This window comes from Etheostoma cragini, chromosome 22 (genome assembly GCF_013103735.1).
Source record: "Etheostoma cragini isolate CJK2018 chromosome 22, CSU_Ecrag_1.0, whole genome shotgun sequence".
NCBI lineage: Eukaryota > Metazoa > Chordata > Actinopteri > Perciformes > Percidae > Etheostoma > Etheostoma cragini.
Genome location: NC_048428.1, coordinates 11,359,879 through 11,378,493, shown reverse-complemented (window position 1 = coordinate 11,378,493; position 18,615 = coordinate 11,359,879). Strand labels below are relative to the sequence as shown.

The window sequence follows — 18,615 nt, the reverse complement described above, 5'->3', positions numbered from 1 at the left end:
TGTGTGTGTATATATATATATATATATATATATATATATAGCCTTCAATGTATGTGACAAAACATTGATTATGTGATTCCTTTCCTCTGTTAGAATGGGAAAGTGGAAATAGCTGCTACAGAGCGGACTCTGCTTGGCTTCTTCCTGGCCAAGATGCACAAAATCGACCCTGATGTGCTGGTTGTGAGTAGAAGATGTTGATATATCGGAATCTATGAAATCTAAATCATTTTCCCAGGTGCAGTGTTTCATCTGTGTAAAAGTGAATATGCTAATCCTTATTCTTTTCCTGCAGGGTCACGACATCTTTGGTTTTGACCTGGAAGTGATTCTGCAGAGAATCACTGTGTGCAAGGTTCCCCACTGGTCTAAGATTGGACGTCTCAGGAGGGTCAATATGCCCAAACTAGGGGTAAGAAGAATAGCAATATAATGTTATTTTGTTTGTATACCATATTGTACATCACTAAACGGTGTTATATGCGGCAGGGTCGTGGTTCCTTTGCAGAGAAGAGCGCGACCTGTGGTCGTCTGGTGTGCGACGTGGAGATCTCAGCCAAGGAGCTGATTCGCTGTAGAAGTTACCATCTGACTGAACTGGCTGCACAGGTGCTGAAGACGGAGAGAGTCACAGTCCCTCAGGAAAACATCAAGAATCTCTACAGGTTGGAATGTCCTTTTAAAGCGTCAGTTAAGTCAAATCCGGAAAACAGTGTTTTCCAAAAGAGATGTTTTTCCATGTATGTTACAGATAGCAATAAGCCACACACGTCAGTAACTCCATTAATATGCTGTATGTACAGTGTTCTTTAAAAAGATATATATATATACACTACTTGTCAAAAGTTTGAGGTCACTTAGACATTTCTATTGCACACTTGTAGACAGAATACCAGCTCAGATCAGTTGCGTTTCTTTTAGTTTTTTTTACCAGGCCTCCGTTTTCAAATTACATTATGTGCTTACATAATTGCATAAAAGGGTTCTACGTTGTTTTGTCAGTCAGTTTTTTTAAATGATATCAGATCAGTAAACAGATTGTGCCTTTGGAACATTGGAGGAATAGTTGATAAGGGCAATGTAGACATTGCATTTAAGATCAGCCACCCACTCAGATCAGCTGGTATTCTGTCTATAATGGAGTGGTATGAACATCCGTGAATGACCCAAAACTTTTGACCAGCTGTGTGGTACAAGTAGTTTTCTCATAAAATAATTCAACGTGGACTCGACACTATGTATCCTTAAAATGTGTTTGTGTACCAGTGACTCTCCTCACCTGCTCTACCTGTTGGAGTTGACCTGGACAGACACCAAGCTGATCCTCCAGCTCATGTGTGAGCTCAACGTGCTGCCGCTGGCCCTGCAGATCACCAACATTGCTGGCAACATCATGGTAATGCACAACACTTTTTTTCATGACCAAAAGCCACCCACACATGCAAAAACAAACAAAACAAACACAGCTATCGCCTAAAAGTTACTAGAATTAATCGAAGAAAACGCAACTATCAATTTAAACTGCAGTCTATTCACAATTTAGTGAATGTCATGGTGTTAACTTCCAAATAAATGACATGGTTAAAATACATCTGGCTCTTCAAATCAAAAATGTCTGCATTATCAACATTATTAGAAAAACAAACATTTGAAACACACAAAAGAAACGGGGATGGACAACCATTGAGGGTTTTGAATTGCAGGCTGCAGCTCTTCTCGCTTTATTGTACAAATACTGAAAATGAAAGTCAGAAACAAAGCAGTTTGCAGACAAAAGCAAGACTTGGTTCTCCTGTGGATGAAGAAAAAAAGCTTTAAATCTTAAAAGCCTATATCAAGGTTTAGATATGGCGTATTTTGATCATTGAGTGGGTTTCAGGAGAACTACAAAAATAAAATGCATTAGGGTAAGACATTTTAGACTTAAGCTAGACTGTGACATAGAGATGCCCCCCCCCCCCTCCCTTTTCAACTTCTAATTTATGACTTGTTTCCTTTTGAAGCCCCCTCCTTCCGTCATCTGATTTCTTCCTAATTTATCTTTGCAGTCTCGTACTCTAATGGGCGGCCGCGCAGAGAGGAACGAGTTTCTGTTACTTCATGCCTTCCACGACAAAAACTACATTGTCCCTGACAAACCCTCCTTCAAAAAGGCCCAGCTGGAAATGGTAAAACCACACATGACAACACACACCCTGTTCTTAGTAAAGTCCAGTCATGTGACATGGTCTTTTTCTCTTTGTTCCCGTGTCCCAGTACGAGGGTGGAGAAGATGTGGGTGCAGGGAAAGGCAAGCGGAAAAAGAAGGCAGCCTATGCTGGAGGTCTGGTGCTGGATCCTAAAGTTGGTAAGTCTGTGTTATTAGTTTAAAGTCTTCTTTTCTGTGTTGTTACATATTTCTGTAACCTCCCTCTCTCTCCCTCTACAGGTTTCTATGACAAGTTTGTGTTGCTGCTTGACTTCAACAGCCTCTATCCCTCAATTATTCAAGAGTTCAACATCTGCTTCACCACTGTACAGAGGGAGGCTCACAACACAAAGAATAAGAATGAGGTGTGTGTGTGTGTGTGTGTAGAGCCTCAGCATTCATCCTGAGAGAAAGTCCAGCTAACTTCCGAGTCTTGTTTCCATGGTTACAGGAGGATGTGTCAGAAGACATTCCTGAAATTCCAGATACAAACTTGGAGATGGGAATCCTGCCCAAAGAAATCAGGAAGCTGGTCGAGCGGCGTAAACAGGTCAAGCAGCTGATGAAACAGCAAGACCTCAACCCAGACCTCTACCTACAGGTACACACGCATACCTCCACATGCACACTGAAACACACAGACCCTGTATTGTATAGTATTTCCAAAGATGTTCTTGAATTTAAGTTGATGTGGATACTTGCCTCTCTTGTTTGTTTGAAAAGGCCATTATTTCTCACTTGCTTCCTATTTAAAGTGCAGTATGAAATTGGTTCTACTAATGTTAAGGCAGTTGAAAGTGATAATCTTTCAGGTAATTAACACTCACTCCCTGGAGACTCTAATGAGGCTATAAAAACTGTATAAATTGCTCCTGTGATTTTTGTCTGGGTTTGAGTTTGTCACTTCAAAGAAAATTATTGCTTGCGCAGTGCTCCTTGCGGAAGTATTCGGCCCCCTTGAGCTTAGACCTTTTGCCACATTTCAGGCTTCAAACAAAGACATAAAACTGTAATATTTTGTGAAGAATCAACAACAAGTGGGACACAATCATTAAGTGGAACAAAATTTAATGGATATTTCAAACTTTCTTAACAAATAAAAAAACAGAAAAATTGGGCGTGCAAAATTATTCAGCCCCCTTAAGTTAATACTTTGTAACACCACCTTTTTCTGCGATTACAGCTGTAAGTCGCTTGGGAAAGTTTTGCCCATTCCTCCTCGCAAAACAGCTCGAGCTCAGTGAAGTTGGATGGAGAGCGTTTGTTTGTTTTCAGTTCTTTCCACAGATCCTCGATTGGATTCAGGTCTGGACTTTGACTTGGCCATTCTAAAACCTGGATATGTTTATTTGTGAACCATTCCATTGTAGATTTGCATCTCTGATCAGTCTTCTCCTTGTATGAGCTGAAAGGTTAGACGGCGGGTCTTTGTAGATTTGCAGTGGTCTGATACTTCTTCCATTTCAATATTATTGCTTGCACAGTGCCCCTTGGGATGTTTGCAGCTTGGGAAATCTTTTTGTATCCAAATCCGGCTTTAAACAGTATCTCAGACCTGCCTGGTGTGTTCCTTGCTCTTCATGATGCTCTCTGCGCTTCAAATGGACCTCTGAGACTATCACAGAGCAGGTGCATTTATACGGAGACTTGATTACACACTGGTGGATTCTATTTATCGTCATTAGTCATTTACGTCAACATTGGATCATTCAGAGATCCTCACTGAACTTCTGGAGAGAGTTTGCTGCACTGAAAGTAAAGGGGCCAAATACTTTCGCAAGGCACTGTAATACAACCGCTGACCCTCTTCTTTTTTTTCTTTTTCTTTTCTTTTTTTAAATGGTGGAAAATCATAAGATTGACAGAAACAACTTCTCGCTCCGTGTGTATGTTGAAGTATGTGGGCAAAAAATATGTGTGTTGCTATGTCGTCCTTAAAATCTAAAGTAGCACACTAAGTACTATATTTGGTTAACCATATGTTAGTAAACTATGTTTGGATCATACTACAGTGTACAGATGGACAGCCGTTGAGGATCTTTGAGTCCATTATATTATCTTCTGCACTCAGCAAAGGAAGAGTGATGCAAATGGCTGTCAACCCTTTTCATTTCACTGAAAAGAGTAACGCCTGCATACAGGCTCAAAACCACAATTGTCTCTATTGTCAACCAGTTTTATTGACTTTTGAGACACCTTTTAACTTATCAAATCTTTATAACATGCCAATTTTAGGGGAATACAAAATCCTTATATCCATTTGTTCTAATTTGAGTCTGTCTGTCCATCAGTATGACATTCGCCAGAAAGCTCTGAAGCTGACAGCAAACAGTATGTACGGTTGCCTGGGATTCAGCTTCAGCCGCTTCTACGCCAAGCCACTTGCCGCCCTGGTCACACACAAGGGTAGAGAGGTGAGTCAAACCCACACAAACGCGCCAATAACTCTGTAGCTCTTATGGACGCGAACAGATCTAAATAAACTAAACTAAATAAGCTTATGATTCAACTGAAGTGGTGCATTTATAACATTACAGACAGAGCGAGCAGGCATGGCATACAAAGATACAAAACACACTCAGTGATTAAGTAATGAAAATGTCCTGTAGCCTTTTGTGATTTTACAATAAGAACACTTCAATTTCCGTCCACAAGAGGGCACTGCTACATCAAATTCCACATCGTGCAGAACCCCTTTAACTATTCCATTTTCTTTTTGACTTCTGCCTCATCTTTTGTTTCTTTTTCTCCCTGTCTCACATTTGTCATCCTTTTCTCTCCAAAAAAATAAAAGATCTCTTTCTCCCTCACCCTATGCCCTTCCCTGTTCTGAATATGATTATTCCCTCAAATTCATTTTGTCAAAATAAGAATAAGCTGTTGTGTTGTCTGCGATATCAATAGCTCTGTGCAAGAATTTTTACAGTAACAAAAATGCCACAGGCACACAAACGGTGCTCACAACACTCTCCATGTAAAGCCTGATTGTGTAACGCTTCTTTCAACACACACAAAGGGAACAAAATGGGCATGCACACATGCATACACACATAAATTGAGACACAGAGGCATGTGTACTGCATGACATAAATGGCTAAATTTGGTATTGTAACCGAACATCCCCCACGCGCACTCACACTCCCATCATGTCAGTTGTAGTACTCATGTTCATTTAATGAGCTTTAACAGTACACATCCTCAGCAGAGGCGTCAAGCTTTGCCTCAGGGGAGTGCTTCATTAATATCCCCTTACACACTCATTGTGTTCACTAATAGAGGGCAGGGCAGTAACTGTGTATATGTGTGTGTGTGTGTGTGTGTGTGCGGGTGTGCGTGCACTTGTTATTTTGTCAGTCCGTTTGTGCCTCCAGTTAAGCTTTTTGTTTGGCTGACAGAGCTACTTTGTAAAAAGTGCACATTTGATTCGCTGGTGCAGGTGGGAGTTTTTCTCCCTCCAGACTTTTTTTTTTAGCTTTTAGCTTTTAATGGGTTAATTACGTTTTACCTCGTTTTGGCTTTATTTTATCTAGGAAAGGGCACTACTCTCAGCCACAAAATCAGCTACATTTACATTGTCTGAAATGGAAAATTTCTGCACTTTGCATAAGTTATGTGCAGGCTTGTTAAACTGAATATTTATGATGGTTAATTCAAATAGTTTAGGAGATGTGAGTTATCTTTTTAAAACTTCAACAAACTTAACATATTCAAAATGCGGTTTTAGCATCATGTAAGTGTTTTATAGCTTAAAGGTTAGCAGTTGGGGTTAAAAATAAATAAATAAAATTAACTCCTTATCCTTTGCCGTTTTCTCACTGAAAGCATCGGCTACACCACACAATAACCAAACGTGTACTGCCACAGAGCTGCATGGAGCCCAGCAAAGCACAGTGTTGTCATTCAGGATAATAGAGAAGATAATAAAACAAACATTTCCTACTTGACATGGAGAAAGCGAAATTAGGTGACATTTTGTTTGTTCATCAGTCAAACAAAGTAATACATAATATGCATGTACAAATTGAAATATGCATATAGATTAGAGCTGGGCAATCTATCGATATCGCGATATGAGACTGGTTAGCGTCTTAGATTTTGAATATCATAATATAACATAAGTGTTGTCTTTACCTGGTTTTAAGGCTGTATTACAGTAAAGTGATGTCATTTTCTGAACTTACCAGATTGTTGTAACTGTTCTATTATTTGCCTTTACCCACTTTGTCATTATATCCACATTATTGATGATTATTAATCAAAAATCTCATTTTGTAAATATTTTGTGAAAGCCCCAAGTGTCAACAGCACAATATTGTTGCGGTATCGGTATTGAGGTACAGTGTTTGGTCAAAAATATGATTTTCTCCTAAATTTGATTTTCTCCATATTGCCCAGCCATAATATAGATCGTCTTTTAGCTGATTGCAATGCAGGGATTTACATAATGTAGTAATTTAGAGAAACTGAACATTTATTTACTTTTAAGTGGTTTCAGATCCTTTAAAGCTCTTGAAAAGTGCTGATGGCCTATGTTGCCTCCAGCGTTTTTCCTCAGTCTTCCAAAGTACCTGGTGTGCTGAAGGGGCTGTAAACACATTGGGTTGTGTTTTATTAGGACTTTACTGCATTAGTACATTGCATAGAGTGGAGAGTGATATGACAGATCGGAGTGACGTGTAGAAAAAAGCTCATCAGTCAGATCTGGACCAACAGTGTACTGAGTATATTACTGGACCTCATCTTGCTAAGGTAGCAAGAGACTCCACTGGGAACGATCTTAGTGTTTTGTTTACTTTGTATCCATGATCTGATCTATTTATATGCAGGATGTGTGGTCGGGGAGAGTATGGCATTCACACAACCAGGGAGTCCCGCTGCAAACGAGATGCTGTAAATAATGTTGTTGAGGATAAGTTAGTGCTCTCCTAAAGCTATGTTTGGACATTTATTTGTTGGGTATTTTGTCTTCTGTCGCTGTCTTTGATATCTCCAAACATTTGTGATCCAGTTGGTCAATCTCTACTCTCTCTTTATGCACTACTTTAAAACTACATTTTTGCTTTGATGTGTTCGGTCTATACTCGTGATCTACTACCCAACCTCATAAGCTAATTATTTTGTTAGCGGTTATACTAAAGTGTAATCAGCTTCAATACAGACCATATCTGACCATATCTCACTCTGACATCTCTCCCTTAGTGCATGTATAGGTACTGAGCAGGTGTGTGTAATTCAGGCCTGTGTCTAATAACATCAGAGTGTAAATTGTAATTTCCCCTTGCGGGACTAATAAAGTATACATTATTTATTTGTTTATTATATATATATGCTGGCTGGCTTGGGCAAAGGAGCTGAAAGCAGTTTGGTGCAATAAATAGTTTGAACAAACTCAGGCAGTCCTATTTAATTTGTATGGAGTTTAATAACCATAAGCCAAGCAGTTCTTGGTACGTTCCGCTTGCAGTGAGCCAGAAAGGCCAGCTGGCAGTTTCTAGTGTATTTGAGGGTATGGCCGTTTGCACCCTGGCCCCGATTTTAACCGTCACATTTGCACTCTACTTTCATATCGTGATTTAGGAGGCTTTTTATTTTTGTAATTGTCACACGTACCCAGACCACTGCTCTGTCGGCAGTGTAAATCCACCCTCCGCCCCTCGGCGTTCCCTTCATCTGTTTGAACGAGTGTGCGGGTGAATGTGCATGTGTTCTGTGTATTTATTGATTGGCTTAGCTCTCATCTTTCTCTCACTCTCGTTTTAAATTGAGGCCTAACCCCACCCTGTGGCAGGATGGGTCAGGCCGGAGGCCACAGTGGTTTTTCAGCCCCTGGAGGGTTCAGATGACGGGGCTCTGAGGGGATGACAGACCCTTGGCGGTGGCTTATCTGATCAGACTTGCCAAGTTCAGAGGGAAAAGGGACCCACTTAGCTCCCCTCCCGACTCGACTTGTGTGTGTTTCTTAAGTATGTCTTGTATCTATCTGTGTCTGCATGTATGTGTTGATGAACATGTGTCCATGTGTGTGAGCGCACAAGTGCTACAAGCTGAACTCTGCCCTTTGTCGGGGGACCATTTGTTGTGGCCCTACTCTGTCCTGGTATGTGTGGGTATTAAGTCGGGAGGGGGGTATTAAGAGGAAGGTGAAGGTTTAGGATTACACAGCCACAGATTGATGTCCCCCTAAACCCCTCAGCGTTATTTTAAGTTCTTTGTATGTTCGCCAGAGAACAGTTGGGTGCAGAGAAACCGATACATGACACACAACTTACACACAGGGGGTTATAATAGGCTGATAAATGCATTTGTCATACCAGGAAGACTTTTATTGTCCCTCGACCACTGGTTCGTGTGTCCCTGACTTCAACTGATGGTCTCCTCTTACAAATACAGAGAATTAAATGTAGAGAAAGGAGGATTTTCTGCAGATGTTTTTTTCGGTCAGAGCTCAATTGCAGGAAAAACTCTAAAGCATTTGGCTCATTGGTGGTGTTAATTTCCTATGCTGGTGTTAATGTTGCTAGTCAAAGCAAATAAAGAAGTGTCTGTTAACAGTCAAGGGCACCACGAAAGCTGCTTTGCCTCAAGTGTAGTAGATCTTTCTCTGTTGATGTAAGCAAGGAAACAGAATGATTTTTTTGTCTTCTTAGTTTTGACACTTTTATGACACGCTTGGTTTAGTTGGCATGTAAACCTTCTCTTGTCTCTGACCACAAATTGTATGCGTGCGTAAGTGTGTGCAAGTACTCTTAATCGAGTGATGTTAACAACAGAGGCCGCTTGAAGCCGTTGATTGTTGTGGAACGCAGATTGGTCTGACCTTTGACCCCTTTTGCCAGCAAATCTGACAGCCATTAGCAGGTGTGTGTGTGTGTGTGTGTGTGTGTGTGTGTGTGTTTCAGGATGGAGGATGACTCCGTAAAGCCATTCTGCTGTAATTGAGTCTCTGTCCTTGTGTTTAAAAACAGCCTGACAGGAGCTCGTAGTTAACATTATTGGATGGCATGCAGAATGAGGGATGGAAGAGGGCTTGGGTAACGGAGCCGAGGGTGTGGAGAGGTCAAAGTTTGGTTTAGGTTAAACCTCTATGTGCATTTGTGTGTGTGAGGGAGCGTGTGCTTGTAATGAAGTCTAAGTAAATATTTTTGCCCCTGGTGTCCCTCATTCAAGTTCTATATCATTCTTGTCTCAGGAATCACAAATCATTTCCCCGAATTAGACGCAGGAATTCCTAAACCACCCTATCATGTCTCGTCTGGTGTGCGTCTGTCAGGCTGTATCGTGATAGGGTGCGAGTAAATGTTGTTGCCCCCATTTCTTTCATTCAGGGTCTCAATTGCTGTCACATATACAGTTTTTTTTGTGCGTGCGTGCGTCTGTGTGTCCGCCTTATAGTTTCCAGAGCTGGCTTTACTCCTGATAGAAGTGGACTTAACAAATAGTCACAGGGGAGCAGCACTGCTATTTTGGCTACATTAGCTCGTCTGTGAGGGCAGACAGTGGCCACGACAAGGTTTCACAATCTAAACTGCAACTTTAATAACACCTACTAATGAGGACATGTGAGACCAAGCTAATGGCAGGGATTATTGTTCATTACGGATTGATCTGACATATGGTGTCTCTGTCGGGGCCACTGAAAGAGTTGTAAATGAGAGGATAATTAGTACATGGTTTTAGCTGACTTGGCAAGTAGGTGATGCATATGTTCAGTTCTATTGACACCTAAGCATTTATGACCTAATGAACTTGATTCTCTAATGAACATTACATTTGTGGTGTTGAACCAACACTATGCTTACATTGGCTCCACCTTGGCTTGACAGAAGGTGGTAAATCACATTTTAAACCTGTAATCTAGTAACATTTATTTTGTTTTTGGCCACTTGGATGCAGCGGAAACAAGTTGTGAACACACCATTGAAGGAAAATCACCTTTGTTTTATATCAAGTTAACATGGTCAACACAGTCGTTATTTACACATTCAGCAGTTATAGAGCAACATCACTCCTTTGTAGTTATATTTTTCTGTCTGTAGTTTGGTGTCGAGCAGGTAATGCACCTTTTTTAGAGCTTTTTCTAAAAAGACTGCTGCTGACAACGATGCTATGAGAGATAATCAAATTACATTGTCATTTGAAACATTGTTATAAAAGAGATTCATTATAGACTCCTTCAATTTTAGTTAAAGATATGTTCATAAAAATTAGACCTGACTGTATAACAATGGAGCTGATTCTTAACTACAAAGGTCTATCTCAAATTTCACTAGAATGAGCCCTTTCGACTATATGCATACATTATTTATTTGCCTGACAACATTTTAAGAATTTATTGGTGACAACTTTGACTGTGCCTCGGAAGATGTGACACATCAGGATGTGTCCATTCCAGGGATTAAAGTACCACGTTTTAAATCGACCAGACAGCAGGAAGATTTTTATCATTGTCGGCATTATTTCCGATGAAGAACAATGTTTGTGATCTCAGCCGGTAGTATTCAATCAGACCAAGCTTCACAACAGGTTGCCTGCCCAGTAGCAGACATGAGAGCAGAGCAATGGCATCTGCAGGACAGGTGTGTGCATGTTTGTGCGTGCATGCACAATTGTGTGTCTTTGCGGTCATGCATTCTTGAATGCGAAGAAAAATAATTTCAGTGAAAAAAATTTTAATTGTCTACATGTACACATAGAGAGCTAACACTAAGCAACACTACAAATATTTTATGCATTTTTGTGTGTGAGACTGTTAGTGAAGAGAGGGGGACTTTGTGTGTGCTTGCATGCACATGCACACAATGCCCCCCCCCCCCCCCCCCCCCCCCCCCCCCCCAGCTCTGACAGTGGTGTGTTCCTCCACAGGTGCTATTTCAGTCGGCCGTCTGTCATCCCAAAATGCTTTTCAGCTGAGTGCTTTTCAAAACAATCGTCACTGGTGCCCCAGGCTCTTTTTACAAGGGCCCTCTGCCGCACTGAGGTTTAACATGCTGTCTCTGATCTGCTGACTGGGGGGCGGATGAGAGTGTGTGTACATGTGTAGAGGGGTATCTCTGTTGGCTTTATTGCTTCCTTTCAATCTATAAACCATTTGTCGCACATCCAATGCAGATCAGTTAAGATCCATGTTCTTATTTAAAATGACAGCCTGGCAAAAGACTAACGATAACTTGAAGAGGAGGCGGTTGAAGCGGACTGAAATGAAGAATACATGAGAACGACATGACAACAATACACACACAAATCTCTAATAGAGAACACCAGAAAATAGCTGAGCAGGGAAAGCCAGATATCACAACAAGGCTGAAATACTCATTAATTAGCATAACAGGGTGCATGTGCAGACACACTGGTGCACATGTAAAGACATGAGACATTGTTACAAGCACTAAATTAAAAGTGATTGCAAGCTGTGGAAAGTCAGAGACTGGCCATGTACAGATTTTAGTATTCTTTAGTGAGATATATACTAGCACTAGTCAGCTGGACAAGATTTGTCATTTATCATGGACCTATGGTCCTGTGGCTGTCTCCCTAGTTCACTTCATGGCAGCTTTGAGTGTTACAGACTACGGTAGCACCACTTAACCAAACTACATCTTTTAGCAACATTGGCAGGGTCAGATGCCCTAAAGTATGTGTCCTCAAGTCTTGAGGCAGATTGTTGGGTATATTATGTTTTACAAATGGGGAGTACAAAGTGAAAATGTCACCTGTAAGCTGTGCAAGTCGGTGTTGAAATACTACTACTAGTAACACAACTATCCACAACACTTACGTACTACTGTCAGGTCCAATACTGGTTAGTCTGAAAAAGCTGGAGCTACAGCCTGAATTGTCTTAAATTTCCATCTGCTACAAGTTGCAGGTTTATCCAAAACAAATTTGATGCTCAAATACAAGCATCCTTTCTAGTGCTGTCAGTTATAAAGGCTATTAACGGCATTAACGCTAACCCAGATTTACGTTTTTTTTTTTTTTCTACACACTGTTGCAACAACCAGTAACATTAGAAAAACTACAACACCACACCGGATCTAGCTAGACCAGAAACAAGACAACGGGCACGCTGCACACACTTGTTTAGACTTGCGAGCCGGCCAAAGAGTAGTAACGTTACGTTTTGAGTGGATGGCGAGCGTGAGACGCCGAAATAAATGCCAAAAAGAGTCTGAATGGAAAGTTCACTTTAAAAAAGTTGCCAAATGTCCCATTGACAAGACCAAAGTGATCTGTGTATTTTGTCGTTGTGAACTGAGCTATCATCGCAGCCCATCCAGTCTGAAATACCACTTGATGGCCACCTCCTGATGCAGATTCTCCGCCCCCTCGTCAACGTATTTTTTCACCCTTTTATTGATGTAAAGTGTTACATTGTGTGAGGGTTAATTTGCTCCAAGTGTGAGGGACTTTTGCACAAAGCAAGCCGATCCACTTTTCCATGTTGATAAGAGCATGAAAATGAGAAAAAAAATAATGGGACAGAAAGAAACCAAGGGACATGTAGAATAGATAAAAATGGGCTATTAATTGTGAGTTAACTATGACATTAATGCAATGAATCGCAACTAAATATTTTAACCGTTCGACAGCACTAATCCTACAATCATATAATAATCATACAAGCAACACTAGAGTTTGTTTTGAGTTTAATTTGTTTGGGTCGGTGTTGAATTAACTCTGCTGCAGACCAAACAACCGCTCTGCTTCTAATCAGACTCGTGGGGGGTTCTTTGTGGTCGGGAAGCAAAGCAGACCAACCACAGGATTTTGAAGAAGTGGAAAATCTGATTTACCCATGGTGGTCCATGTAGATATCAGGATGTACAGCTCCTCGTTCGTTTGTAAACGGTTTGTGTGAACATAAAACAGACCAGAACTAAAACGTGTCATTTTTTCCTTCTGTGTCAACCAAATGAAGAGAACTGCAGTTGTGAAAGTGCCCTAATTACTGGCTGTGTGTTTGTTGTAGTTAACAAATTAAACCTGACTAAAACGGCATCCCAAGTAGTGTACAGTTCTTTAGTAGTGTGTTGTCAGGGAAGGCATGCTGTCTTACTTGAACTCTGAATAGGGCTGCACGATTACGTCCAAAATGATGATCACAATTATTTGTTTGATTTTCACCAAAAAAAATGTTATTGTCACATAGGCTATTTATAACTGCGCCCTAGAGTCCTGTGAGCTAACAGAAACTTACTAGCACCGACTAGCACTGGTCCCTGCTGTTGTCTGAAAAACTACAAAGACGGGGCAAAATGTTGCGTTTACCAGTAAACTGGTAAACCTTGAGACCGACGTAAGACCTAATGCTATCTGTTGAATTTTCCTCCCGTTTCTCTGTCCTCTGTGACTGTGTCCATCTAGAAACTGAGCTGCACAGTGCAGGGAACAACTGACTGGCACATAATCAGACAGTGGTTTACGGAGCTGTAGATGGGCTTTGCAAATAAACCCGGAGCGTTCTATGAAATGACGCATTTAAAAGAAATCGCTCAAATTTGATCGTGGGAAGCCAAAACCATGGTCGTGATTAGAATTTGATTCATTGTGCAGCTCTAACTCTGAACCTTGACCTCTCACAGTCCAAAGAATGCAAACTGACATCTGAGCCCTCTATATTGTGGCATGATAGGAACAATGCGAGGGATAGTGATTACAAGTGTGAGAAAAATAAGAATTCAATCTTTTCTACTAAATCTTCTGTCCTGATCTTTCACATTGCAAGGCACTTGTCAGTGAGTTGCTCAATTACAGTCCAGTCTAACTACACTGTATTAACACCAAGGAGCAGAGGAGGGAAGGAGGCAAGAACATAAGGCAATTGAGTGATGTTTTACAGTGTGACAAAAGAAGGAAATTTAGTAATTTAGGACAAATTTCAACAGACTTATTAATTTTCTGGGTCAAAAATGGGGCACATAAGAGAAGAAGAGATTCAGCTTGACTCATTGTACCAAACTATTAACATTGTGTTTAGGGAAAGTACTCTAACCATACCTCACAGGCCTGGAGAAATATAAATCATTAGAACTTGAAGTTACTTTATATTTAAATGGGGTTATTCACTTTAACCTGAATTAAATGCCAACAAATAGGGAAAAGCAACTGGAATAAGTTTTTTTTTTTTTTTTTTTTGTGCTCACAGTGACATTTGTTTTATCCGACCGCCATAATCTAAAGATATTCAGTCTTCTGTCAGTTTACTATCTGACAAGCTGGATCCAGTGTAGTTTTGCTAAAAAAAACCAACATAAATCATAATGGATGCTGATACGTTTTTTTTGTCAGATTGATTAGTTGTTGCAGCTCTGCATTAATCCCTGTTCATTAATCTGGTTGATGTGAAAGACTTGGTCGTATTATTGAAGGACAAAGCGTCGGGGTATTGTTAAGTAATACGAGTCAAGCTTTTTCAGTTGTTTGCTCCAGTATGAGTGGCATGCGCAGTGGTGACTAATGTAGTCGTCAGGGGGATGGAATACACACACTCTTTGTACCCCCTGGGGCTATATGTTTGCATTTGTCCATCCAGTATGTGTGTGTTGGTATGCATTTTAAAGATGAACACACATATACAGTCGGTTGCACACATTGCTTCCTGGTCAAACGACTTGTCTTTCACGTGGTATCATTTCTTAAAGCAGTCTGTCCTGCTGGGACTGACAGCATATGGAAAACCTGTCTAAATGAGTCCACACATCAATTACATCAACGCATTCTCACCTCGCTTGCCTCACTTTGCTGTCGCTCTCTCTGTCTTTCCCACATCACTCTATTCATCACTTCTCTGCCCTTTCCTTCTGTCTATTCTCTGATCATTCCAGCCTCCTCTTCTGTCTCTCCTCTTTCACCGTACACATGCACCATGACACAATAGATGTTTTTTCAACTTTAAGAGATTTTGACGTACCATTTATACTGAGGTAGCTCTCCCTTTAGTATCTGTATTTGTAGGTGTTTAGACTGAAAACAGCCCTGCGTTAAAAAAATGCAAATGACTGTTTTGGTGGGGGTCTGTTTAAGGTTTGAAAATAAAATAGCATTCACAAAGTCTGGTTTGCGGTCTGTCAATGTGAGGGTTCCAAAACACTGCATAGAGGTTTATAATAGTGAGACAGGATTTTGGAAATCTAGACAATTGTCACGCCATTATCACTCTTTTCTTTTGTTGTGGCAAACATAAGGGTAAACTGTGAAAATTTATATTTATAAAGTTTATATTCTATAAAGAATGTGCCCTTGTATTTATTTAACTTACCACATTGCAGCACCTTACTGGATGCTGCTGCATTGCAGCAAAAGTTGACTTTTTTTGCTGGACGCCGCTGCATTTATTTTTGCCGGAGCGCTCGGGACTCTTCAATAGCATCAATCAATATGATGAGGTTTCTTGATTTGTCTGGTATATAATAGGCTTGTTATTTATCTATATATGATTTCTCAATTTAGTTGAATTTTAGTTTCCAGAAATTGGCAGATAAAGTTTTAAGAAAGGGACTGAATGTCCATGTGTATAGTTTAAGCTCAGTTTTTATCTATTATTTTATATTTCTCAACAATTATCATTTCACAAAAGGCATAATAGCGTGTAGATGTATTAAAATTGCCTCCAAAATCATAGTTTTGCTCTAAAGACTTATCTAAATGTGTACTCAAACTGAGCCTGTCCTAAGACTCATTTCATCTTTCTCTTCCCCTCCTTTTCGTTGTCTCCTAAACTAGCAGGAGACAGGCTAGTCATTTTGTCTGCATTAAAGCTTAGCTGCACAATTTAGTGTGTGTGTGTGTGTGTGTTTGGTGAGACCTTGACCTTGACAGCAGTCCCTAATGGAGGAGGCTGTTCTGCGAATGACTCAAACTCCCCCTGCCGTACAATGGTATGTAGCAGCCCATAAAGCATGCTTAAGTCCCACTCTGGTTTCAGGGAGTGGAACACCCTGCCGAAGCCCAACTCCGCCCCTTCCTCACACATTTTGAAATAGCCACGTCCTTGTCCCCTCACGGAGCACAGTGTGAGTCGGGGTGTGTATATATGTGGCCATGGTTGATTGAGGAGCAGATTGCTGGTGACAGGTCACACTGCGTTCCGTCCTCCGACCCCCCAGATTAGCCACCCAGCCCCCACCCTGCCCTTCCCTACCCTGGGCCCCCACCTGTTTGGATCCCTCCGCTGCTCAGATCTCTCTCACACACACGCACACGCACACACACACTTCGTTAACAGTATTCTCTTATTTGTCCGTCACTCACTCTGCGGGTGATAAAGGCCATTAGGAGTCATTAAGGTGTGCGTGTGTTGCCTGGCTAGAGTGTGTGGGTTGAAAAGACGCCTGTCACAGCACGCTGTCATAATTGCCCTCTTAGCCAATTATCCGCCATTTAAAAGAAAGTCACCTGCTCTGCTCCAGTGTCCACACAAATGCGTACACACACACACACACACACACAAACACACACACACACACACACACAAATACACACAGAATAAATAACATGGAAAATTAATCATTATTTAATGATTAATTAACAATATTAACAATAACATTAAATATATATATATATTAACAATATTTAATCATTGTTTGTTCCTGAGGGATTTGTTTGTTTACTGTGCTGAAATGTGAATTAATGCTTTTTGTTTTTCGTACCAGTCCCCATTAAAACTGTTGTCCGCTTTCTCCTTCAGATTCTGATGCACACCAAAGACATGGTTCAAAAGGTGGGTTTTTAACAAGCTTAATAATACAAATCTAGTTAAAGATAATGTAAATAACACCACAGTATATGACTGAAAATCTGTTTCAGGATTATATTGTCACAGTTACCTCAATAAATGTAAATGTAACAATTGCAATTTCTTTTAATAAATATGTGCTGGAGGCTTTTTTATGACGCTGGATCACTTCTTATATGTATATCCTGATTATGAAAAGTTCATAAAGACTTTGATGCCTCTGGCGAATTTAACTATATATATTAAATGAGCCATATATAATACCGTAGACCTTTTATAAGTAAATTAAACAAATATGTACTGCTGTATATGTACGTGTATAGGTATTAATGTTAAGTTCTGATTTGAAATTGAGATATAAACACATTTAGTGTTGTGTAGTGTAGTGCAAGACAAAGCAATTCCACTCATTCAGTAATTCTGGTTTCTAGTCCCTAGGTGTGCTAGTCCTAATCTAAAACAATACATTGTCTTCTCTTTTTTTGTTTGTTATTTTTCTCAGATGAATCTGGAAGTCATTTATGGAGACACTGACTCCATTATGATTAACACCAACAGCAAGTCTCTGGAGGAAGTCTACAAACTTGGCAACAAGGTGCGTTCGTCTAAGCCAGCAGTAGATAAGATTCTGTATTTCTTTTCTTCAGTTGTTTCAATATTTGACATTTTAACTGAATGCACATGTGTGTTCCTTAATCGCAGGTGAAGGCCGAAGTAAACAAGCTGTACAAACTGCTGGAGATCGACATTGACGGTGTCTTTAAGTCGCTTTTACTGCTGAAGAAGAAGAAATACGCTGCCTTGGTGGTGGAGAACAATGGTGAAGGACGATACAGTGTCAAGCAGGAGCTCAAAGGCTTGGACATTGTGCGCAGAGATTGGTGTGACCTGGCCAAGGAATGTGGCAAGTATGTTAAATAAACTAGAGTTTGTCACTAAAAGCTACATATCAGGCATTGCAAGATATCCATGGATTTTTTGTTGTTGTTGTTGTGTAGATGCAGAACTTTCAAAGTATTTGGTTTGCAAATAAAAATGTGTTTGGCTCCTTTGTTCTCCTCTGTTCTTGCAGCTATGTGATTGGTCAAATCTTGTCGGACCAGAGTCGTGATGTCATTGTGGAAAACATCCAGAAACACCTGGTGGAGTTGGGAGAGAAAGTAGCAGCTGGAACCGTCCCACTCAACCAGTATGAGATACACAAGGTGAGGACATAGCTATGAATGTATCATTTCCACTCCTGAATATAGAAAAGCCTTCACCTGCCGGGTTGTGTGTGTCCTCTTGACAACCAGCTATTCACATGTACAGTGTACACTTTTTAAAGTGGGGAAACGTCTAGCGAAAAAAAACAGCACACCCTATGTGAGGCTCTGGAAAATGTGTGTGTTTTGTTTTATTCTATTGTGTTTGCTATTACCCGTCTGTTCATTGTCACAGTTGTGCTCTTTCCTCCAGGCTTTGACTAAAGATCCTCAGGACTATCCAGATAAGAAGAGCCTCCCTCATGTCCATGTGGCTCTATGGATCAACTCCCAGGGTGGTCGCAGGGTTAAAGCTGGAGATACAGTCTCCTACATCATCTGCAAGGTTCGTGTATAAGAGAAAAAAACAGACATAAATAATGGTCAACTGGTCCTCTAGTCATTTTAGGGTTTACAACACTATATATATATATATATATATATATATA

The 18,615-nt window shown here is 40.5% G+C and overlaps 1 protein-coding gene across 2 annotated transcripts in view; it reads left to right on the top strand.

Moving 5' to 3' along the window:
* pola1 (polymerase (DNA directed), alpha 1) overlaps positions 1–18,615 on the top strand; it is a 49,613-nt gene that overhangs the window by 5,683 nt on the left and 25,315 nt on the right. Inside the window, exons 18-31 of one of the 2 annotated variants that reach the window (XM_034862185.1) lie at positions 94–183; positions 296–412; positions 490–665; positions 1,267–1,396; positions 2,049–2,168; positions 2,257–2,347; positions 2,429–2,553; positions 2,640–2,789; positions 4,480–4,602; positions 16,875–16,907; positions 17,425–17,517; positions 17,625–17,830; positions 17,995–18,127; positions 18,381–18,512. In XM_034862185.1, coding sequence (XP_034718076.1) covers positions 94–183; positions 296–412; positions 490–665; positions 1,267–1,396; positions 2,049–2,168; positions 2,257–2,347; positions 2,429–2,553; positions 2,640–2,789; positions 4,480–4,602; positions 16,875–16,907; positions 17,425–17,517; positions 17,625–17,830; positions 17,995–18,127; positions 18,381–18,512 — 1,719 coding nt within the window. Of the gene's footprint in view, positions 1–93; positions 184–295; positions 413–489; positions 666–1,266; positions 1,397–2,048; positions 2,171–2,256; positions 2,348–2,428; positions 2,554–2,639; positions 2,790–4,479; positions 4,603–16,874; positions 16,908–17,424; positions 17,518–17,624; positions 17,831–17,994; positions 18,128–18,380; positions 18,513–18,615 lie in introns of both variants that reach the window. The other variant, XM_034862186.1, reaches the window with a different exon arrangement.